Raw genomic sequence first — 25227 nt, 5'->3', positions numbered from 1 at the left:
TTAAAAAGTTATTTTTTAATGGATTATTTTCTTTTTCTTTACATTTGTCCTTTCTTTTTCTTCTACAGGTAGGTTTGTTTGTATCTCCTGATGGACAATACTGCTCTTTTTGCTGAAAGGACAAGGGCAGCCTACACTTTTATTTGCATATATGACAATAACCACATGAACGAAAGATGGTAATCATAGTCTATCTGGAGTTTCTGCACACCTGTTAGACACAGCTGTGAAGTTGCTCTGATCCGTTGTCATTTGTACACACCTCTGAATAGATTTCTTTCACTGCAATTTATATGCTTCCTTAGTCTTCAAGATAGTATTTCAAATAGGATTTATTTTTTTGTTTGCAATGCTGACATAACCTCATAGTGGAATTTTCAAAGCTACTGTGAGATGCCTATGTGACACTTGAAAAGTTTTAATTTTTTCATTTTAAAACCATGTACTAAGTAAGCCCTACCACTGAAATGAACTTATAGACATATTTTTAAAGATATGAAATAAAGGGAATAAATAATTGACACTAATAATTTGAGCAAACACTTACCTCCATTCCCAGCAGTTTCAAGGCTTTGGGCTGTTAAAAAAAAAATGTTATGAACAAAGTTAGATCTTTCTTTCACAGAGGTAAGAAAAGAGTCCTACTGTATCTTAAACAGGTAATATAAGAACTCTATTGTACCATATAGCACTTATTTTTATTTTGCTAAATACAACACCACAAGAAGAAAACCTATTTATAGAAGTTCTAAGAGATTTAGAACTTCTATTTAGTGATTTTGGTGAATCACAGAAAACTAGGAAACTGGAGAGGCATAATGAGATTGCCCAAGGGTAGAGCCTACGGGTTTATAATGTCTTTTGTGGATCAAGATTTCTTTCACCTTCCTATAACCATCCTGCGTGGCTGCCACCTGCAGAGCATTGCCCCTTCTCCACATCCTTGTGTTGAAATTCTAACCCCCAAGGTAATGGCATTAGGAGGTAGATCTTTTGAGAGGTGATTAGGTCAAGGGGAGAGCCCTCATGAATGGGATGAGTGCCTTTGTAAAAGAGGCTTATGGGAGCTTGTTTGCCTGTCTACCAGGTGAGGACACAACAAGAAGGTGCCACCTATGAACCAGAAAATGGGCCCTCATTAGATGTTCAATCTGCTGGCCCCCTGATCTTGGACTCCCCGGCCTCCAGAACTGTGAGAAATAAATTTCTGTTGTTATAAGCAACACAGTTCACGGTATTTTGTTATAGTAGCTGCACCAACTAAGACAGATGAGCAATGAAACATTCAATCCGACAAATTAAGTCACATATTTCTGAAACCCCTGGCGAACCTGTATTTCCTGGAGACTTGGGATATCATTCAGACATGTATGTTTGGATGCTTTCTGCTGGCATCTCCCTACGCTGCTGCACAGTGGGGCAAGGGTGAGTGGGGCCAGAGGGCATGTGCTGATGGCAGCAAAAGGCGCTCAGGCATGGCAAGTGTCAGCGCACAAGGTGTCATTATCAGCCCTGCTGGGAATGTGCAAAACAGGCACAGACGAGACAGAGAGAGAAGGCAACTCAGCAGATTACAGACCCTGATTTATATTTAACAAGGGAGATCAAAATTACATCTCAGGGGTCAGGAATACCAATTCTAAGCTTTTAAGTATTACAGAGTGGTGGGTGCCATCTTGAAAGTTATTTGAGTAAATGACAAGGTTATAGCATTTACAGTTCCTCCAGATTTTATTTGACTATTCAAGTTGCAACAGCTTGAACCTGGTCTGTCTCCCTTTCTTTTTCTTTCAGCTTCTAAAGTGACCACCAGGCTAAAATCTGTGTTATTTTTTTCTTCTTCATACATTTTTTGTTTGTTTTCAAAGTTCTCTACTAGTCCTGCAAAATACCTTCATAATCAGAAGAAAGGTTTGTTAAAAATAAAAATCATGCCCACTATCAGCTAGAGCAGCAGTTCTCAGGATGCGGTCCACGGATTGTGGGGGCCTCTTGCTGAGGCCTGAAAAATGATTAACCTTAATAAATCTCTCCCCTTGACTATGTGTCTTTCTGCTATTCTGTGGGATGAAATGGGAAGTATGCCCTGAAAGTATTTCTCCTGACCTATGTATGATGGGTTGTCCTGGGGAAATGCACTTCTGTGATTGTTTGGACTGAATTATAGCCACCTTTTTTTTTTCATAGAATATCATTTTTACTTGAAGGAATGGTTGGAGACAGACTATGGCTCTTCAGACTTGGACATTTGGCAGACATTTTTGGAAGGACCAAAGTGAGATTATTAATTCAAGGAAAACAACTGACAGGATTTGTTGCCAATGAAAAAATTCACACTTTCAAAAAAAAAAAAAAATTGGAATTTTGGAAAACTTGTATTTCTCCCTCAGCATGACCTTGACAACTTTTCAGTATGTAAAGACTTTTCTGATGAGATTAGAGGTAATATTAATGAATGAGATTTTTTGGAAATTGTATAATGAAATGTGTCAACAGTTGGAAGATCTGCATAACTCAACAAATCGATATTTTCCAATGACCAATCTATGATGTTATAAGACCCATACACAATGCAAGATAGATCGGTGGATTTTATTTTATTTTATTATTTTAGTTTTATTTTTCTAGAGCCAGGGTCTCACTGTGTTGCCCAGGCTGGAGTGCAGTGGCTATTCACAGGCACCGGAATAGCACACTACCGCCTGGAACTCCTGGCCTCAAGCCATCCTTCTGCTTCACTCTCCTGCATAGCTGGGAACCACTCCCAGATAAACCAGTGGATTTTAATGTGACAGAGTTTGAAAAGTGCACTTACGTGGTGTTAGATTTCACATTGCAACTCATTTTTAAGAAACTGTTACTTGTTAAATTTTTGTGTAGTACAAAAAAATAATATCTACAATTGTATGTGAAGATTGCTAAAATACTCCTTCCTTTTTCTGATATATTAATAATATTTGTCACATATTTGTTCGAGGTCAGATTTTCTTCATATACTTCAAAACATCTTGTAATAGACTGCCAAATTAGGAGAATCTAGCTATCTTCTACTAAGCCAGACATTACAGAAATTTGCAAAAAAAGGTGACACAATGCTACTCTTATCATTAATTTTTTGTTTTTGAAAATATAGTTTTCATAAACATGTTATTTATTTTGACATTTAATGGGATTCTTATGGTTACCTTAAAATGAATAAATATTTTTAGAATCTTAATTTAAATTTCTTACATGGTAAATATTGATAGAATTCTCAGAGGTAAACACTCTTTGAGGTTCTCAACAATTTTTAAAGGTATAAATAGATCCCAATACCCAAAACCTGGAAAACTGCTGAGTTTAATAATCTTAATAATACGATTAATTTGAATTTCATTAATACTCTCTGATTATTCAAGCTCACTCGCAGTGCAATTTTCTGATTTGGACTGGACCTAGTGAAAAACCAAAGAAACCCACCAAAACCAGTTTCCCCTTTTCCCCATACACTGTTTTTGTTTTTCTAATAAAAAAAAATTTTTTTTTAATAGATTTGATGGAAGAGGGAAGAAGAGGAGGGGAGGTTATCTATCTCCTCAACTGGTCTTCCTCGCAGACAAAGAAGCCACGCCCCTAGCCCTCGTAGGAAGCGCCCGGGAATTGCCGCAAGCCTCACCCGCTTGGGGCCGAAGAGGTTGTGGTAGAGCGTCCTGAAGCGCTTGCGCGTGTAGTTGCAGCGGTAAGCCCCGCCCATCAGGTACTCGATCACCAGGCCGATGTCAATCAGGCTGATTCTGTAGTCTGGGGGCAGGTTCCCCTACCGGGGAAGAATGAAACGAACAAACAAACAAATCCAAAAGACAACGCGGTTTACTAGGGGTTCTGTTTCATGTGTTCTGTAACTATTTTAGAGAAAAAAATTAATGCAAAAAAAGAAACATATGAATGTATTATTATGCTGGTTAATTAATTCACCTTAAAATAGATCCAACCGAAACCTGGATATTCTCGCTTGGAAAGAAGACATAAGTTAAATAAGAAGATGCAGTAATCGTCGGCAATAACAGAAAATCAAAATATTTATTCAAGTCTTCAGCTGGGGAGAAAAAAACACGAGTGTAGCAAAAAGAAACACAAAGCTAGACATAACAAATGCTATCACTCCCAGTCACTAGAAACTAGGGTCCCCAGATGTTCCCCGAGCCCCCTTGTATGCTTCTGACCCAATCCTGTTACTGCTCTGTTGACAGTCATTTAGTTCTTCCCACTCACTAACGGAAGACTCTTTCAGAAGATGAGTGTTATCACCAGGGCCTGCATCAGCCGGAACCTGTTTAGGACTCAGGTCTCCTTTAATACAAAACCTCTATTAATAATTTTTTTTTTTTTTTTTTTTTTTGTTGAGACAGAGTCTCACTTTGTTGCCCAGGCTAGAGTGAGTGCCGTGGCGTCAGCTTAGCTCACAGCAACCTCAGACTCCTCGGCTTAAGCGATCCTACTGCCTCAGCCTCCCGAGTAGCTGGGACTACAGGCATGCGCCACCATGCCCGGCTAATTTTTTTTTTTTCTATATAGATTTTTAGTTGTCCATATAATGTCTTTCTATTTTTAGTAGAGACGGGGTCTCGCTCAGGCTGGTATCGAACTCCTGACCTTGAGCAATCCACCCGCCTCGGCCTCCCAGAGTGCTAGGATTACAGGCGTGAGCCACCGCGCCCGGCCTACAAAACCTCTATTAATAATTTTTTAAAAATGAAAACTGTTTCCTAAAAAAAGAGCAGTGCCTAGGGAGGGTATTTTGGGTGCGAGGATGAAGTCATATATGAACATCCCTTGTGTTTAAAGAGAGGTGGGAGAGGAACAGAAGAAGACGTTTTGTCAATGGAATATTCATTGTTTCTAGAATTAAGAAGATTTTTCATTTTTTCTCTCAAAGAGAATAGTGTTTCTTAAAGACCTAGAGTTATGGTGTATCTTTTAGCTGCTTGTCACACATAGATGCAGAAATAGTAAAGTTTATATTATTATTTACTCATTACTACTTTCTATTGCAAGAAGGAGCTCTGAAAGTTTTGCTCTGTGAGGTCAAGGAAGACAGTTCCATTTGTGGGAAATTCTGAGTGTGCAGTGAATTCCAAAGGGGACGATTAATCAACCCTCCCCATCTGGTTTAGTTCCTTCTTGCAGGAGAGCGCTCTGTACCGTGAATGGCTGGGGCGTGAAGCCTGGTGTGCCCTGTGTCCTTAGATATGTTTTGGAGAGGCATGAGGGACTTCATACAGTTTTGTCCTTAATGGAGGACCCACCCAGGATGCTGTGTGAGATTTCTGCCACTCCACAGAAGAGACTCATAACCTATAGTGGTGGTTTTCCAACCTTGGTGGCATCAGAATCGCTTGGGGAACTTGGTGACAGTACCAAGGCTTGGACCTTGTCCTACATACTACAATGTATTAGTCTCTATGTTCTTTATTAGCTCCTCCAGGTGGTTCAGGTTTACACCACAGTTTGTCAGACCGCTTGTCCTCTAAATAAGGTTCTGGTGGCAATGGTAAGTTACATAGCAGAACTGGGAAATTCATAGTGTAAAAAGATAATCACTGTCGGTTGGAAATTACCTTCAGTTCTTTTGCTAACCTGAGGGTAGTTTTTCAGTTATCCTTACTCAGCTCTTCTATGGTCAGCCATATCCATTGAAGGGTTTTGGGGTTCAGGGATAGAGGTAGCCCACTGTAGCCTATCACGAAACCTATTGCTTCATATTTTTCTTAATTGTTTTATTTCTCTTTATATTCTCAGTGTCTTTTATAGGGCCATGGGTATGGAAGGCATTCAGAATGTTTTTGTTGAAAATGTAAACCAATAAAACAGTGAAACTAATTGATTTGATTGGGAGTCGGAGTTTGGGTTTTTTAGTGTTATATTCTCAATAATGAAACTAGCCATTATCTATTAGTCGCCCTTGGTTGGGGTAGCCTGAGCTCACTGTGGAAATCCAACTTGAGATACATGTTTTGCGGTATCTGGAATTCAGTGGCTATTCTCAGTGGGGTAAATGGAGGAAAAGCAATTGAAGCACTAGCTTCAAGCATGTGAGATTCCATTGCTGCTCTTCAGACTTCCTTGCCGTCCTCAGAATTAACACTCACCCCAACCTGTGGGGTTCCACCTCTCCCTTGGCTTGGGGTGCATGGCAGGCTTGGGGATCTAATTCGAGCCAGCCAGGCACAATGGGACTGTGTGAAGGGCACCAGGGATGAGGTGGGAACACTTTGAGACACAGAACCCCTCCCCTCCTTGACCTGGGCCCATCCCTACCCAATCTGACATCCAGATTGTCCCTTTTGTCCCTTCACAAAAATGATCTATACCCTCCTCAGTCAGCATTTCAAAATCTCCTTTGTTGGAGTTCTTTCTTTCTTTTGTCACCCAGGCTAGAGTGCAGTGGCCAGATCTTAGCTGGGCTCAAGCCATCTTTCCATCTTAGCCTCCTGAGTACACGCCTGGCTACTTTTTAAATTTTTTTTGGAGAGATGGGGGAGGGGGGTCTCCCTATGTTGCCTAGGCTACGCTCAAACTCCTAGTTTCAAGCAATCCTCCCACCTCAGCTTCCCAAAGCACCAGGACTGCAGGTGTGAGCCACCACACCCCTGCAGGTTGCTTTGTCAATCTAACTGAATCAGCAAGTTAAGCTCCTCTCAGGCTACAAAGACAGATCAATTGTCTGACTTCTTTATGAAAAACCTGGCAAAACATATTTAAAAAGCAAACTCAGAGAAAGTTTTAAGATAGTAACTTTTCATGGATTGCCTTTTCCATAAAAATTAAACCTAGTTTAAAAATAGTATCCATGCAACCACTTTTTTCCCATTATTTTGGGGCAGGTTAACAAGGCCACGGTTTCTGTATCCTCTGGCTCTAATGGATTGGTAGGCAAGGCTGTTATTTAATGAGAAGAGCCCAAGAGACTGGAGCTGCCTGTGTCGGCCTCATGTCACAGACGTCTAGATCCTGTAAGGATGACCTCCGGAGCGTGCCCGGCCCCTCTGGGTTATTTTCCTGGGCATGCTGAGGCAGGCAGGAGGAAGAGCCAGCTTCTAGCCAGCTGCCCTGGGCTTCTGTCTGTCCTACACGGGTCAGTAATGTCCCTTGGGGCTGCACTTTTCTTTCCAGTAAAAGGAGGTTGAACTCCATGGCCTTTATGGTCTGTAATGCTCAAGTACCAGGTTTCAGAAAAATCCCCAAAGGACTGATTGTGATGCTAGGGAAAGGCAATCAGAGCAAGTCTATGAATTTGTGCCTAGTTTAATCTTGTAAGAATAAAATTTAAAATGTGCGTAATCGTGAACCTAATGCCTACGCAGTTTGTTTTGAGAAACTTAGGTACGAGCATCAGTTTGAATTCTAAGAACAAGACATCAATATTGCCTGAAGACCAGTATAAAATGGCAATATTTATACTTTTGAGGTGTCTTTAGGAGTGGGAATTGTCAAGAAAGCAATAATAGTAGTTACATTCAAAATAAAAATTTAAGGGGCAAATAAAACATTTTTAGCAAATGCTGTATTCACAAAGGACTTTTAGGGGTATCTACGGCAAAGGAAAGTGCTGGAATCTCATATAAAGCTTGATTCTTTCAGAATGACTTATGTATGGTTGGGTCTGAAGCAGGAGGAAGGTTTTGGTGACCATTCAGGTGCTACAGAACTTTGAGCCAAGGCCTGCAAGGAACGGACCTGCATTCTGTGTGACCACAAGGGGCGGATGCTCACCTAACGGAAGCCAGTGAGAATTCCTCCCTCACCAGCGTTTACCTGCCTGTTCTGCTTTATCTGTGCAATCAGGCCATATAAATGAGTCCAGGGTAAATTGAAGGATTGGAGGATAAGGAGAGAGTCAGATGCTCTTGTTGAAGTAATAGCTGGAGAAGGAGAGTTTAACAAGTAATGTGTTTGAACTCAGCCTGCAAGGCTGATTGCATCTGTTTCTTTGCAGGGACTTTTGGGGGAAGAGAAGTTAAGGGAAATTAGTTTTATCTCTTACTAGGAAGGGTGGAATCCTTTGGGGGAAGAAGAAATAGGTTTCATAAAATGCAGAAAATTGGGTATAATTTAGATCTCTTGGAATAACTGTCCTGGGTGGGCTCTGGAGGGGACGGCAGCCTCGGTGCATAATGAAGTGCTGGGCCAGTGGCCTTGACCGCAGCCCGTGCCCTGCAGATGTCAAAGCTGAGGCATTTGCATTGCTTCTCCTAGGACGGGCATTGCTGGGCAGAGGGGACCTTATAGATACGCATGCAGAGAACAGCCAGTGACGTGGCCCCACCGTGGAAACAGCACTGGGCTGTGCTGTGGTCCTGGCTCTGCCCCATGTAACCCTGGGCAGATCATTTCCTTTCTCTGGACCTCAGTTTATGCTCTGAAAATAGGTGGTTTGGACAGAGTAACTTCTAAGGTCTTGTTGATTTCTAAAGGTCCAATTGGATGACCACTAACCGGCAGGCTGCTCTTATTTCTATGCTGCCAGACTAAAGACCACGTCTAGAGCTTCCAAGGTTCATGTAGCTTCCAGTTATCCCCTGGAGTTTGGTTAGTGGGACCAAATCTCCGAGATGAAGGATGGTAAAGGAATAAATGGGGATGGGGTTGTGCTCATTGCATCCTCCTCTGGGAAAAGCAGAGAAGGTGAACAGGACCTCACATACCAACAGGTAATGTTCACAAACCTTCTGGAAGAGTCTTCCTTTGCTTGGGTCCTTTTCAAATTGGAAGTAAAAAACGATACTGGAGGAATATTCATTCTGCCTGCTGTTTCTGTTACAGTTCCTCCCACCCCACCCCACCCTACCCCTTAATGATAATTAGTAATTTACTAATTGGTAATTAGTAAAGCCTGAACTATTATTTCCCTTTCATGCCTTAACAACACGTGGTAGGCCCCGTGATTCAAATAATTTGCTAGAAAGGCTTGGGTCTACGGGTAGATACAATTTGACAACTTGAAAATATCTCCTTTTATTCATGCTATGAACTACTAATCTGAAGCTAAGGTTTAATCTGTGCCATGCCTTTTAATTCTTTTAATTAAAATAATAGTGTAAATTCACTTATTAGATCTGCTTTTCCAAATGAACTCTGTTTTTCAGATGTCAGTTCATGATATCACTATTAGATTTCAACTATTTAGGAATATTTTTTTCTTGGAAACTTAGGACAAGCCTTCAAAACAAGATTGTTACCTTCTGACATAGGCAAAGTGTCAAATGATTGCTGGTTGTTAGGTTTCCCGAGAGAGTGAAAAATGGACGACCCTGGGGCAGGTTTTATACTAAGGAAAAGTGGCCTACAGGTGTTATGAGTAATCACCAGGTAGGGGCTTCATCTGGGGAAAGCTCAGGGGAAAAGAGGGCCTCATCCCAGGCTTTGGCCCATTAGCATGGTAATAGACCAGGCAACCAATCTTTTGAAAAATAAGAATGCTTTTGCAAATTCGCATGAATTTAGCAGATGGGATTATGAAAATGTCCTTTCCTTAGTCAAAGTGTGCCTGAAATGCCTTTTTTTTTTTCTTTTTTGCATTCTGTAAACCTCCGGATCTTAAGTCCCATATAAATGAAATTTAAATTATCATAATTTCACCACTACTTCTGTATAATACTCAAATATCATCCTCCTTTGGGGGGGGGGATAGTATAGATAATCTGAGGTATTAGCACATTTAATTCAAGAAAGAAAAAACTACTACTTTAGAACATACAGAGGCACAAGTTGAGCAGACAGCTACTAAAATGGCAGGTTATATTTCACAGAAAAGCAGACAGACTTGGGCCACTTTGGTTTAATATAAGAGCACTGGTACATTCAATGGATTTATGCATAAAAATATGTCCGGGAACTGGGTTGGCTTATATCAATTTAAACTTCTGATCGATGCTGAACAGCCACTTTTTTACCTCATTGCTCCTAGATTGTTCCCTCGATATCAATAATTTGAGGTTTGAAAGGGACTTGGGAGCAATTCTCCATGTTCAGTTCTGTTGGTCTCAGAAAATAGTTGAACTTGGAGATGTCATGCTGGTTGACTTAGGATGGTCTGATAATTCCTAAATGCATTCTTTGGGTTCTTAAGAGTTATTTGCATTTCATTCGACAGACATATTATCAAACACTATGTTTAAGGTCTAACTCATGTTAGAGGTTCCTAACTCATGAACAGCATTTGGTACCAGGGTTTATAACTTACTGGCTAATTTTTGTCATAGATGAAATGTATATATACACATACATTTTTCCCCGCTATAATTGTAGAAAAGAAAGCACATGTTAATTATAATTATGTTCCTTAATTTTGAAAATTGCTTAAACTTCTCAAGATTTTCTTAGCATTTTAACCCTAGTTTTTATAGTCGTTAGTATCTTATTTTCCTACATTGCTGGAAGTCATCTGGAACCATCTGAGAAAGTTGTGTACCAATGATAATTTCTCTCGTATGTACTTTAAAACAAAACAAAAGACTTCATTTTCAGCTTCCATCATTCATGTGACATGAAATGTAGACACTCGGGCTCATTTGACTACCATTGTTATTCTCTCTCTCCAACAGTCAGACCCTCACCTTGACCACGGAAATACATGAAATCTGCATTTCTCGCTCCTGTTTCTCCCCAAGGGAAGAAACTAAACATCAATTTTCTGCTTTTCCCTGTCTTATTGGCAGTCTCTTTTCCCAGGTAAAAGGATAAATCATTCCTAGGCTAGTTCAGTACTATGCTTTTGATTTATTATCATTTTTTCCAGTTACTAAATTAGAGAGTAAGTACATGCTCATATAATTATGTTCTTCCTCCAATATTTGGATCATAGTTAAAAGAAAAAAAAAGCTACTCTTTGCTAATCCTCCTTTCTCCCAAATTCTTACCATCTTATTCTTTCTTGTTAGTCTGTATTATTTTTGATGTGCTTCTTTAGCTAAGAAGCTAAGGAAACCCCTACCCTAAGGATAGTTTACATGCCGTCCAATAATACAAGTGATGTGAGCAAATGCAAGAGGCAGCCCAAGGGATTTCTGAAAAGAGAAAATACTATTGCAAAGCACAGTCCTATGGGAAGAAAAGTGCAATAAGAGGGATTTTGATTACTTATACTCAGTGAGATCTAACTGCAAAAATCCATCAAGACATTGTTGCTGAGAGACTAGGTGGTGGGGTTGGGTGAATGACTTTGTTTACAGCTTAGATTGGCTGATGGCTGGGGTTGAGGGACAAAGGTATAGCTGTTTCTTCGGAAAGCCTCACAGTTACTTTAGGGACACATACTGGCTTAAGGTGAAGGGGGATAATGCCTTATTTGTTATTTTAGAGGAACTCAAAACATTTTATTGAACACGAGCAACACATATCTTGGCAAAGAATACACATTGGATGTGTCTACTGTTAACCTTCTGAGTTTAGCTTCCAGACAATTTTAAGCCAGGGTGAATTCAACAAAATTGGAAGACTTGAAGGAAAGAGCAATGAGTTTGTGGAGGGCAGGTCGACTGCTTGGAATGGGGTAGACCAGCGAAAGATACGGTTTTAGTGAAATGGTTGTTGAAGTGGGAGCACAGACTGCATAAGGCCTGTTGCCCTTGCTTCGAAAGAGCTGCAGGTGTCACTCACAGATGAAAAAGCCTTCATTAAGGGTGTGTGGAGATGGGAGGAAAATTGCAGGGGCCAAAGGAGGGAGACTTTTGGGGGCTTTTTTTGTTTTTATTGTTATGTCCTTTATTCATTCTTAGCAAAGGTCCAGCAGGTTAATAGGTACATTATTAGCAGCCCCAGGGCCTTTGCTTGGCCTTTTGAAGGAAAAATAAAAACATAGCTACAGGACGCCTAAAGGTGAATTCTAGCCAATGACTGCCTATGAGACGAAGGGATTATACTCTATTTTTGACCTCACTTTGTAGCTTTCTGTGATATGTCCTGTCGATTTTGGTGAAAAATTGCTACAAAGTGGCAATAGTGGTATACATGTGCATGTGAGTGCAGGCACATACCTATGGGGTATGGTAAATGCCATCATTTATTTTATCCTTTGGTGTTAAAACATCACATTTTGGGATGGGTTGAAGGGTTCAGAACCCCAGCTACTTCTGAAGGAGATTATATAGGGCAAAAGAAAAAGCACTTGGCTAAGATTAAACATAATCTCTCTGCACCTCATTCTTCTCATCTTTAAATGGGAATAATACTATGTAATAATAATACAATAATAATTCGACTTCATAGAATTGTTGTGGGGATTAAATGAGTTAAGATGCATCTAAAGCTTCTATCAGTGCTATGCATACACCTCGTCATCACTAACTCGTAGCTATTATTTTATTATTATTAAATAAAGGAATTGAGCTCTAATCCTAGCTCCTCACTAACCACCTAATACAGTTCTCACCTCCTTGTATTTCAGCCTCCTCATCTGTCAAAGGAGAATAATTCTATCTGATCCATCCCTACCAGCTTTTTTTCCCCATTAAATGAGATGATGAGTGTGAAAAAATATTGTGGAAAAATAGAGTGGTAGAAGAATGGAATAGATGTATGTGTTTTAGTCTCTATTTTCTGAAACTTTGGGAGCTATGCTTACTACACGCCATGTAATGCTAGACGTGATATTGTATCAGGAGCTAGCAAATGAAGATACCTTTTATGGTCAGCCAGGCAGCGTGGAAACCAGCTCCCCAAGCAGTGAGGGGCATATGGAAAAATACAGGTAATGGCATAAATCCACCAGGCACGGAGGAAAGCCTTGAGGTCCACGACCCAAAAGCATTATGTCCAACGAAAGCATCTAAAACCACGGCGGCTGGAGAGAGCACCACAGCTGCATCGTAAGCGGAGGTGTCAGAGTTAAAAGACGCACGTACACACACTGTTCTGAAATGATGGGGTCTGGCAGGGACAGGAATACTCCGGCAGCTCATGCAAAACAGAAGCACTTTCTAATCACAGGAAGCAGTGAAGACAGGGCCTCTGACCTGTGGTCGAGAGGGTTCTTACCTTTTTGACATCCCTGACCAAGTGGTACAATGTATTTGAGGGCCCATGTCTCTGAAAACAATAGAGAAGAATCAAACGGTTTTGCTAGTCAGGGGCTCTAATTGGCAAGGCAAGAAGGATCTGGAAGGAAGGGTTCTGGCTGGTGGAGGGCAGATCATTAAGATGGACCTTGTTCTAGTTGCTCAGTTGTACCTGTCTTTTCTAAATGCATATACACTGGCAGGTTTTTGGATTGTGTTTCTCCAGGAAAATGCATTTGAGGTTCTAGGTTGAAACTTTGTAAGCGAGGTTGTCAATCTTGTTGACAGACTCGCCAGAACATGCCTGCCTGAGCTAGTTTTGCAGCACGGGGAAACAAAGGGGCCTATTTACTGCATTGGAGATACACTTTGGCGCTTTGCCATTGCTACTTGTTTGTTACCCGTAATGAATGAGAAATTGTCTAAAAAGGGCTGGCCAACATTTTCTATAAAAAGGCCTGATAGTAAATATTTTAGACTCTGTGGGTCACACAGTCTTTATCGAAACTGTTCAACCCTGTTGTGTGAAAGCAGCCATAGTTGATATGTAAACAAATGAGCTTGGCTATGATTCAACAAAACTTTATTTGTGGACACAGAAAGTCAAATTCCATACAGTTTTAATATGTCATAGAATATCACTCTTGCTTCATTGTTCCAACCATTAAAAAACGTAAAAAAAAAAAAAAAAACCCCAAATTCTTAGCTTGGAGGCCATACAGAAACAGGCAGTGGGCTGGATTTGGGGGACAGTTTGCTGAAACTTGATTTAAAGAAAAAGCCACAGGCTGTTTGGGAAAAAGAGAGACTTGGAGAAAAGATGTATGTTTGTTTGCGGGAAGAATAAAGTGAAATAAGTTGCCATTCTATCGTCTTTCAGGAATAGGAATGCTAGATAAAATACAAGATGTCTGATTACATTTGAATTTCAGATAAGCAATGAGCAATTTTAGCATAAGCATGTGCCATGTAATATTTGGGATATACTTACACTAAACAATTGTTTGTCATTTACCTGAAATTCAAATTTAACCAGATATCCTGTGTTTTGATTTGCTAAATGTGGTGACGTTATGAAGGATCTAAAATAGTGATAGCAAATCCTTAAGCACAGTTGCAACACATTCAAGTACTGAGACAATTCCTGTGAAATGCCTCATTCTCCTGCCCATTCATGTGAACATACTCATCGGAACTCTTTTTGCACCAAGGGGGTGGAGGGTGCTGTATTGTGTAGGGACTGAACATGCAGACTTTGAAATCAGGGTGCCTGGCTCCAAACCTCACTCTGCCGCTGACTGGCTCTGAATATGGGCGAGCTGCATACCTGTGACTCAGTTTTCATCATCTCTAAAATGGGAATAATGATACCACTTTATTTGATGGGGTGGTTGTGAGGGTTAGATGATACAATGTTAATAAATCTATTACAACAGTGCTTAGCACTCAATAAATGTTAGATATTATTATTACATATGATATATATATAAAACATGTAATAATATATAATATTACTGAGGCCAGTCACTGTTCTGTATCCCTTGTCTACAGAGTATTCCAAGTACCACCACCGGTTGATTGGATTGATGGAATCTACCAGCCTTTGTCTGTCTAGAACTTTCCTACTTCTTTCCTTTCTTTTCAAATCTTTGGAATTTTGGAATAAATCACTCTACTCCCTTGATACTCTAATTGATGTGCTATTCAACTCTGTCTTATTTTCTTTTTAAAAGAAAACCCTATTATTCTTACTGAAAGTCTCAGTATGCTGAATCAGGAAAAATCTGCAGAGAAAACAGAAACCTGGAGCCACTCTGCTAACCTGTTTTCTACTTCCTGCAGTGGGAATGAGATAGAGCCAGGGTGGCACCATCTAAAACTTGCCCTGTCTGGGGACAGGTAATAAGCTCTATCCCGTTGGGGCTGTGCATGGTGGGACAGGAATTGCAACAAATGGGAAAAATCACCTCTGAGACAGAAGTTTATGTTCAGTATTGGCTTCTTTCTTTGGAGTTTTTTGACCTTGAACAAACTAATTCACCTTGGCCTCTGCTATGGTTTGCATGTTTGTGTCCCCTACAAAAATCACTTTGAAACTTCATCTCCAATTCAATAGTACTAAGAGGTGGGGCCTTTAGGAGGTGGGACCCTTTTGTCCTTCCATCCTTTCTGCTATGTGAGGACTCAGCATTGGTCCCCTCCGGCAGATGCAAAAACAAGGTTTCATTTTGGAAGCAAAAAGCAGCCTTTACCAGACACTGAACCTGCAGGTACATTGATCTTAGACTTCCCAGCCTCCAGAACTGTGAGAAATAAATTTTGGTTGTCTATAATTCTCCCAGTCTCAGATACTTTGTTGTAGTAGCCCAAATGTACTAAGACAGCCTCAGTTTCCTTGTCTGTTAAATGGGGAAAACAATGTCTGCTCTCCAAACTTCATTGGATTTTCGTGAGTGTCAGCTCAGAGCTAATCACTTAACTTATTGAATGCTCTCAGCAACTTCATAAACAGTAGTTTCACCGATGATTACTTGTTGGTACCCTTGTAAGTGCATTAGCAAATCATTATAAAACTAAAAAGAAAAATATGTTTGAGTAATTCCAAACAAGAGATATTTTATATTTTACTCCACCATTGTGGAAAAAGGATGAATTTCATAGCTGTGAGGGTAACAAAATGGTGCAGGGTACTTAATTGGCCTTCTTTGATGCTTGGAGTCAAATCAATCCTCCTTTGCTAATTGCCTCAAACATCCTCCAGGCTTACAGAATAAACTGTGTTCTAATTTCCAGAGCCTTGTGGTTTTATGTAAGAATATGAGGACAATACCCTTAAGTTATCACATAACTTTTTGCCTTAGGTGCTGACAACTGAGCAGCTAAAACAAGTGGAATCTTGGTGACTTGGTGTTTATCGCCTAAGTAGGTCCAAGGGAGTATTTGTGAAGAATGATCCATGCATTTGGAAGGGACGGGGGAAGAGACTCACAGGCATGTGGGGGGCAGGAGAAGGTAAAACAAAAAAACAGAGAAAATAAAAAGTGCCTTAGTTTGGCCCTACCGTATTGTACAATTCCTCTAGTCTGGAGATGGTGAGAAAACGGTGCATGCTTACTCCATTCTCTATGAGTAATTTCACAAAATCCACTCTGTCCAGAACTAAGGCATCCAACATGGCTTGCTCCAGAGACCCCACCTGCAAATCAAGTCACTGAGTTAGTCTGTCCCAGGGTCTTGGGATGCAGTTCTTTGGCGTTCACCTGAACAGCTTAGGAAGGGATGCCTTTGACATCTGGTAAGCCTTCCGCACGTCCAAGAACATGCTAGCAAGACTGTTCACAGCTCTGCTTTTGGGACCGCCACAGCCTCTCCTGTATTTTGGGGCCTGTCTTTGCAAATAGAAGTGAAAGATTTCTAGTTCCAAGAGCTATTTCTTCCCTGAATCTCTTTCTTGTACTGGACCCTGAGAAAGTGTAAGGGTTTAGAAGGTTTTACCCTCACAATTCTCTGACCAAACTTCTGCAACACCAGGGAAGTGCTGAAGTGGGCAATTCGCTGTCTTCATTTTCAGCATCCTTAGGCTCTGAGTGAGACCCCTGGCTGAGTTGAGAAGAGGAACCTAAGTAGTTGCTGCACTCTGTGCAGAAGTGGGCAAGACCAGGACAAGATGGTGTCACTTAACTAAAAAAACAATAGCCTACTTTCTGGAATTGCCACTGGCTAGGATTTTTATTTAATTCCTTTCACAAAAACTTCATAGTGTCCAGACTCTGACACATCTTTCCATGCTAACAACCCACTGGCACTAAATGAAGACAGGTGCCCAATCCCAGGCAGAAGCTCTCTGGGGGAAAGGAAGGGTTAAAAAGACCTGCCCATGAGTGGTGTGATTCCAGGCACAGAAATCAAACTTCAGGCGGCTGGGTTGCCTCCTGTGGACGCGTGCATATACCGCCCAATGGCTGATTTTCCAAGTTTTTATTTTTGGTAGGGGCAATTGAGGGAAACAGACCAAGAACAGTTATATAAGGTATTGGTTCCCTCGTGTTGTTCTTTTCGAACAGGGAGGACCTGTGCTCAGCCACCAGGACCAGATGGCACTTGCAGAGGGAAGCCTGCTAATTCTGCATCCCGAGGTGTGACCCAGCCATAAACCAGCAGGAGGTGCCACCACTTGGGCAGCCAGCGCTTCCTTTTGTCCCCATTAAAGACAATCAGAAATAAACTGCTAATTCCACTCCTTCCTTAATTTTAATTAATACAACTTTGTTTTTTCTTTTTTTCAGATGTACTAAAAGAAATAGTATCATTTGCGGCTGAAAATTGCTATTAAGGGCAACTCATAGAGACCGACATGTTTGCAATGTTTGGCGTTGTGCTTAGTTGTAATTTCCACTAGGTGGCAGTGTTTTCCTAAATATGAGAAAGGGAGCCCCGGTGAGGGCTGTGCGGCAAAGGAACATTTTCCATCCTAAAGAAAAGGTAGTAGTTTCCCGAGCCAATCTCGGCTGCTTCTTAAACAAATACCCTTGCCCACGCAAGAGGGCTTTCAGGGGCGACAACATATACTCTACCGGCCACTGTTGCCCATAAATAAAGATCTGGCTGCGAGCGATGTCCACTCTGTTCCAGGCTAAAGCTAAGCTCAGTTGGTCTGGGGCCGAGGCATTGGCTCCTGTGTGCAGACAAATGGGAGAAAAGAATGGAAGACAGAAAAAACAACGGTCAGTTATTATGCCAAGAAGACTCACTCCGTCACTCTGCCCCTGACCCCTCTTCCTGCAGAGCAGACTCGGCTAGACAGGAGGCTTTCTCAGACTTGGCACTATTGACATTTTTGGGCAAGATAATTGTTTGTCTTGGGGGCTCTCCTGTACATTACAGATAGATAATAAGTATTATTATTACTATGTTTTAAAAAATTTTTAAAAGAAGGTCTTTGAAACTCCATGTTTTTTGATACCTAATTGTACATATTTATGGGGTGCATGTGATATTTTGATACACGTGTACGAGTACATCGTAGATTATTACTAGGGTACCTGGACTCAACCCAGTAGATGCCAATAGCACCTGCCACCCCCATCCTCATGGACATGGCAATTAAAAGTGTCTCCGGACATTGCCAAATGCCCCCAGGTATGAAGGGATGCGAAATCAGCCTGTTGAGAACCACTGCTCTACAGCCTGGCTGGTTCAAGTGGGGTCTGCACGGCAGCAGCGCCGCCTGGGCCCCTGTTAGAAATGCGGACCTCAGGCCCATCCCGGACCTGCTAAACCACACTCTGTATCTGAACAAGCCAGATCCCAGTTGATCTTCGCGCACTAACGTTGGAGAAGCACTGCTGTATAACACGTCGTGCTTCTGCTGGCCAGTGGATGTTGCCAAGGCATCATGCAAATCGTATTTTGCGTGGGGGTGGTGCTGTCACCAACTAGTGGGCCAACTTGTCCCTCTACTACAAAAGAGCTCAGAAGATCTTTGAAGCAAATGGCAGGCAAGTGGCTTAGGTTTGCTTTGATTTGAGAGTAGAAACCATTGGAACGATTTCCCAGTTTCCCATTAATTCTCTAGCCTCTGCCTCTAGATCTATGCTGTTCACATGTGGGTATTTAAATTAAAATGAATTAAAATGAAATAAAATTAAAACGTTAATTCTTCAGTCACATTAGCCGCATTTCAAGTGCTCAATAGTCACATGTGGCTAGTGGCTATTGAAGTGGAGAGCACAGAGAGGAAACATTTCCATCATCGCAGGAAGTTCTACTGGGACAGAGTCGGTCTAGATGCGAGCCTCCTGTCCACAGATGCCACCTGCCAGGCAGCGGGACGTGGAGGCGGCACAGTGGGGAGAGAGAACATTGGGTTACAGTCAGGGGATCTGCGTCTGCCATTTCGTGACTGCGTCAGACTGGAATCCTCTAAGCCACTGGTTTATTGTCTGTGAAACGGGGACACGATTATCCCATTTACATGGCTGAGATGTTGTAAGACTGCACTGAGATCATATGAGTGAGTTCACACGTAAATAGGTTTTCCACAATTCGCCAACACCCTTTGTGCACTGAGGAAGACACACTTTGCCCAACTTAATGGATACCCCACCAGCTGGGGAGAAGGGCAGAGAGACAGCTCTCCTCCCTGCTCAGATTTCTCAGCACCTGACACGTGCTAGGCAAAGTACTGGGCACTTCCAGTGTTGTCGTACGTAATGGCCCAAATAGTGCCGGGCATTGGGTCTTACTGTCTCCCTTGGACAGAGGAAGACACTGAGACCCAGAGAGAGGTTGGCGTGAGCGAAGGTCAAATAGTGCCTGACAGAAGATAGAGGGAACAAGTGTTCTTCATGGCAGAGGTGAGATGCCGCTGAGTGACCTTCTCCTTCATTCCATCGCTTCTGATGTTTGGGAAGGAAGGAGGGACAGCAAATGGGTCCATCAGCAGTAGCAGTGGAGGCCAGAAGCCATGAGGTGGGGGCAGGGTTCCTGGTGATTAAGCGAGATCAGTGACTCAAAATTTCATGCATGTTGGAATCACCTGGGGAGCGCTGCTCAGGTGCACCCCATACCAATGAAATGATAGTGCTTGGTTTGGGATGCAGGCACTGATAATTTGTAAAGCCCTCCAGGTGTTTCCAATGTGGAGTTGGGAACCACTGTGCTATATACCTCCTTTCCCGCTCACCTTCGCCTCTTCCCTCTGGGCTCTGAGACACTGACATTAAGAATTAGGCACAGTGTTCGCTAGACGAGCACTTCTCAAATTTGAGGATGCATAAGTATAACTCTGGGAACTTTCAAAAACACAGATTCTTGGGTTCTAACTCCAGATGTTCTGATTCAGAAGCTCTGGGGCGGGGCCTGAGGCTCTGCATTTCCAGCAGGCTCCCAGGTGATGCTGCCGCTGCTGATCTGGGACCACACTTTGAATGACAAGGCCCCAGAGAGCTGTGGTGCTAATGTTCCCTTCACAGGCCGAAGAGCAGTTCTGCTCTGGTGTCTACACCAGAATTGATGGCTTCAGTACAAATCACATGCTTGGAGTAAATTGATGAGTGTTTGGAATGATGAATTTTAATTCAGTTTTCACCAGGAATTTCCCATTAAGAAAATTATTATCTCCTCAGATAACAATAGGGACTGTACACTCATACCAGGGTAACTGGCATACACAGCGATAAATAGAAGTGTGTCACAATGTACTGTCATCAATTCGGAGAGAAAAAGAGGTGAAGGCTCTTTGAAATGGCACTTGGAAAGGTAGCATTTTAGACGTTCCTCTGCTTCTTTAACGGGTCCATTGGGCGGGCGCTGACTTGCTGGAATGGTTTAATCATTCCCTTTGCCATTTGTGTGTCACAAATTTGTATGTCACCCAAGTCAATAATAGCAGCACGAACCTGAACAAGAACACGTAGCAAGAAGCAGGCGCTGAGGGCAAGGCGAGCTGCAGGCCAGAATGTAATTAGCGAAGTGTCAAGTGAAAGCACAAAGCCAATGAGTCTTGACTTTTCAAAAATTGAAAATACATCACTCAGAATGGCCCTGGGCGACAGTTTGGATCAGTGGTTCTCAACCAGGGTGACCAACCATCTTGATTTTCCTAGTACAGTGGCAGTTTTAGCACTGAAATTCCTGCATTCTGGGAGATGCCTCAATCCCAGATAAACCTGGGTGGCTGGTGACACTATGGTCCACTGTGGTTGTGCAATGGAATTGCCTAAAGAGCTTTCATCGTGCTCATGCCCGGGACGCACCCCCAGAGATTCTGGTTCAATTGGTCTTGGGTGTTGCAGTTTTTAAAAGGTCCCCAGGTTATTCTAACGTGAAGATAAGAGTAAAAACTTCTAGCATAGATAATATATGTTCATTCATTTATTTATGCATTGAAAGATACTGATTTCATGCCTTCTTCTATGGCAAGCTCTACGCCAGTATGAAGACCTGGATGAATAAGGCAGAATCCTTTGTCTTGAGAGCTTACTTCCTAGAGGAACAGAGAGGTCTGTAATCAAATATACCACCTCATACAATAATTAATCTGCTCAACAGATATTTATTGAACACCTTCTGTTCCGGGAACTGTTTTGGCACTGAATATCCAATGGTGGACCAGGTAGCGAAGGGCACCCTCTTCACAGAGCTTACATTCTACTGGTGGTGGGGCAGCGCCCAGAAAATAAACAAATGAACGGATAAGCAGTGTCTTTTCAGACTGTGTAAGTGCTATGAAGCAGCAGTGCTACCCCCAGGGTATGTGGGACACGTGTCTATATAAACAAATCAATGTGGCAGCACCATTCTGGCTACCCAGTCTTGCATGTTCCTGTGACAAATATTGTCCCAGCCAGCTGGAGCCATCTGCTGGCCAGACTGCCCTCCTGAAGTGAGGGCTGGACATCATGGAGTCGTTGGGTAAGCTCATAGGTGCAAGTATGAAAGTTCTTTGGGACATCCTGGTTGATTCCACGTGGGAAGAAGAGGGTTAAAAAATGCCCTGAAGTATTGAAATGGATCTGGATTCCATGCAGGTCCTGGTTTGGGCTTGGGGGGGGTGGATCCTTCAAAGCAGCAATCTAGAGGTGGTAAGGATAGAGACCAGTGTGGGAGAGGACAGCTCTGTTAGAATGAGCAGACAGGAGGCCTGCCTGGGGGTCACATTTGAACTGAGACCTAAGTGATGAGAAAAAGCCAATATGTGAAGAATTGTGGGAAAAGCATTCCAGGAAAAGGAAACATCAAGTGCAGAGACCCTGATGTAGAAAGGAATACAAGTTGGTATAAGGCAGACATGTTATAGTTTTATTATTTTCTCTTTCTGCAGAAGGTCAGGGAAGATTTAAGTGCATAAATAATAACCACATGGGTTTTAAGGGTTTAGTTCGGTAGACAAATGAGATGAAGAAATGCATTCTAGCAGTGGGAACAGTATATGCAAGGACTGGGGGAGTGAAATAGCACAGTGTATTTGAGAAATTCATGGGAAGACACTGTACCCATATGCTTGTGGTGTAGTGTGGGTTAGAAACAGAGAGAGATAAAGCTAACATGGAAGGATTTGTAAATGATGGGGAAGAGTTTCTCCTTTACCCTGAGGGCACAGGAAACTGCTTTGTCTTTGACACAATGCAGTCAGATTGTGTCTTAGAAAAATCCCTTTGGCAGCACAGTGTGGAGGATGTATTCGAGGGGCATTGCCCGTGAGGAAGAGTAGTTAGGAAAGCTTTGCAATATTCTAGGAAAGGGATAATGAGGACCTGAAAGAGAAGCTGGCATAAAGGGATGTTTAGAAAGCAAAATTGATGGCCTTGGGTGATATATTTAAAGTGTGGAGCAAGGGAGAAAGAGAAGTCAAAAGTAATCTCCTTGTCTCTAGCTTGGAAGCCCAGGTATATAAGGGCCAACTGAGATTGGCAATGGAGATAAAAATAAGCTTTTTTTTTTTTTTTTGAGCAGCAAAATTTTATTCCTGAATATATTGGGCTTGATGCATCAATACAGAGCCGTTGTATATTGAGGTCTGGAGCAGGGGACAGTTAGAGTTGAAGACAGAGATTTGGGAAACATTAGCATCAAGGTGACAAGAAGAAGAGGGCAAAAAACGGACAATTGAATAAAATGAATATTTAAAAGGGATGAAAGAAAAACATTCATTAGAAAGGGACCGCCAAACCGAAGAGATAGGAAGAGAACCCAGAGATCATGGTCTTTCTATCTTTCTTTCCTCATCCTCTCAACTTTTTTTTTTATAATTTCTATATTATATGGCAAGTAACAGTTACATTTCTTTCTGTTAGTCAAATTCCTATTTTTGTTTTTATCTTAGTTCTATTAGATTCTAGTATCAATGGTCATAATTAGGGTTTTTTGTTTTTGTTTTTGCCGGAGTGTAGTACCCAAGCATTTCTTGGTTGGTAGGTTGGATTGTTTTCTACTAGGTTTTTCAAGAAGAATGTATGAGAATAATATTGCCAGAGTTCTAGAATATTTCAAACTGCTTTTCCAGTAGTCTTTATATTTGAATGATACTGGCTCAATATAAAATCTGTTGCTCTATTGTCTCCTGGCATTGAATGTTACTGTAATGTTACCTAAGGCCGGCTTTATTTTCCCCCTCATAAGAGACTTGATCATTTTGTCTGGTGGCCCAAAGTATACTTTATTTTTCTTTCAAGTTTAGTAACTTTACTGGGATATATCTGGGCATTGATGATTCCGGATCATTGATGATTTCCTGGCATAAGGTGGCTCTTTCCATATCTAGGTCAAGTTTAAATTTTTTTTAAATTTAAATAAGGGAAACATTCCTAAACATTCCTAAAATTTTAATTTAGGAAAACATTCCTAAATTATATTTTTTATTTATGTAATTATATTTTATAGTATTTGCTCTGATCCATTATTTTGGTTTTCTTCTTTGGAGACATCAGTCATGCTTATGTTGGATCTCTGTTTTCTGTCATATATTCTCTCTTTAATTCTCATTAACTCATTATCTCCATTTCATTTCATTTTTCTTTGTATTTCTATTCTTTGTGTCCTGTACTGAGTTTTCCACATTGTTTGATCTTGCACCATTTCTCATTTTCATCTGCAATTCTGTGATGATCTTATTTTTTCCCCTGTATGTCATTCCTGGGTGCTGCTCACATTTTATCTCCTCTTGCTGCCTCATCTGCTCTTACCTGAATTCTGGTATTCCAACTTTGAAGTATTTCTTCATAGATGAACACTTCACGAAGATTTAACATTTTTAAATTTTATGTTACAATATTTATTTATAATGTTCATCTGTTTCCTAGAAACATTTTTATAAAGAGTATTCTTCTGTTAATACATTTGGCTCTTTTATTATTTTTTCTTACAACATCTCTGTAGGTAGTCTATGCTAATCCCTTTTTATTATTTATCATTTAATGAGTATTCCAGGCTAGTTATTATCACAACTGGAAGGCTTTCTTCTAAGCTACTACAAAGTCAGACTCCCTCCTGCAAGCAAGGCTTATCTGCATACTTCGGTACGTAGCCCACCTCCTCTATTGCCATGTACTAAGCAGGGCCAGGAGGGACTCCTGCCACCATCCAACTCACTCTTGTTCTTCCACACGCTGTTCTGAACAATGGAGAAAACTTTGCATCTTAGGGTGTTAGTCACATCCAGGCACGACATTTTTGTTGGTGCTTTCGGAGGACTGCCACTGCTGATTCCTCTCTTCTCAGCTTGCACCCCTTCCTCCCACACAGTTCCTGCATATACAAATATTTGGAATTTACTTCCTAGTTTCACCAAAAATGCAGTTTACTTGTTTTTTTTTTTTTTTTTTGCCTCTCTTTTCCCTATTAGTTCTCAAAGCTCTCTAGGATAAGAAGAAAAGGATGGTGAGTTTCTATAGTCATGCCTATATTGGCAGTCCTGAAGGATTTTGGAGGTAGAAGAGTGTCTTGATCAGAGCTTTGCATCGGGAATGTTCCTCTGTTTGAAGCATGGAGGATGGATAGGATACGAAGCAGGAAGATCCCTTAAGAGGCCATTGCAATAAATCAAATCAGAACTCCCGAAGACCTGACAGTGCTGAGCCAGGAAGGAACAGAAGGGATAGACATGACGATACTGTGGTTGCAAGAAAATGCTCAGAATTAGCAAGAGCTTCCTTGAACAAAGGGAGGAAGAATCTGATGGAGGCTTTGAGCCTAGATAACTGAAGAGATAGTGGCTACATAAACAGGAATGGGGAAATCAGGTAGAAATAAACTTTTTGGGGAAAAACAATTCATTTGTTTTTATTTTTGTTATTTGTTTTTTAAGACAGTTAATTTGATTGAATGTGAGGTGCCTAGTGACACCCAAGGGAGCTGTCCAGTCGGCAATCAGAAAGGGGGCACAGGGAGGGAGGCCAGGGTGGGAGGAAAATCTAGAGGTTTTTATGTAGATGTGACATTTGAAGTCAGGGTACTTCATACGCTTGGCAGAAGGTGAAGGGAAGAAATAAGAGGGTCTAATGAAGGAGACAAAGGAGTGGTCAGAAAGGCAGTATACTCAGGATCTCTGACACCAAGGAAAGGTAAAAAATAAATATAATTATCATGATGCAGTGGGAGCCAATTACCTGCTGGGCATGTTATGTACATTATATCATTTAATGCTCATGAAAAATCTGTACAGAATATCTTTATCCCGACTTTGCTGATTGGA

General features: G+C 41.4%; 1 protein-coding gene across 20 annotated transcripts in view; it reads right to left on the bottom strand.

Annotated features, from left to right (window-relative positions):
• Positions 1-25227, bottom strand: part of TRPM3 (transient receptor potential cation channel subfamily M member 3) — a 797388-nt gene that overhangs the window by 90913 nt on the left and 681248 nt on the right. For 7 of the 20 annotated variants that reach the window (XM_069476420.1, XM_069476410.1, XM_069476418.1 and 4 more), the window contains 6 exons: positions 17609-17709; positions 16096-16230; positions 13015-13065; positions 3955-3990; positions 3656-3796; positions 548-577 (listed from right to left, as the gene is read on the bottom strand). In XM_069476420.1, the coding sequence (XP_069332521.1) occupies positions 548-577; positions 3656-3796; positions 3955-3990; positions 13015-13065; positions 16096-16230; positions 17609-17709 (494 nt within the window). The remainder of the gene's footprint in view (positions 1-547; positions 578-3655; positions 3797-3954; positions 3991-13014; positions 13066-16095; positions 16231-17608; positions 17710-25227) is intronic. The other 13 variants (XM_069476422.1, XM_069476413.1, XM_069476424.1 and 10 more) reach the window with 3 other exon arrangements.

This window comes from Eulemur rufifrons, chromosome 7 (genome assembly GCF_041146395.1).
Source record: "Eulemur rufifrons isolate Redbay chromosome 7, OSU_ERuf_1, whole genome shotgun sequence".
Taxonomy (NCBI): domain Eukaryota; kingdom Metazoa; phylum Chordata; class Mammalia; order Primates; family Lemuridae; genus Eulemur; species Eulemur rufifrons.
The sequence above is the reverse complement of the archived record's forward strand: the minus strand, read 5'-3'. Positions and strand labels throughout refer to the sequence as shown.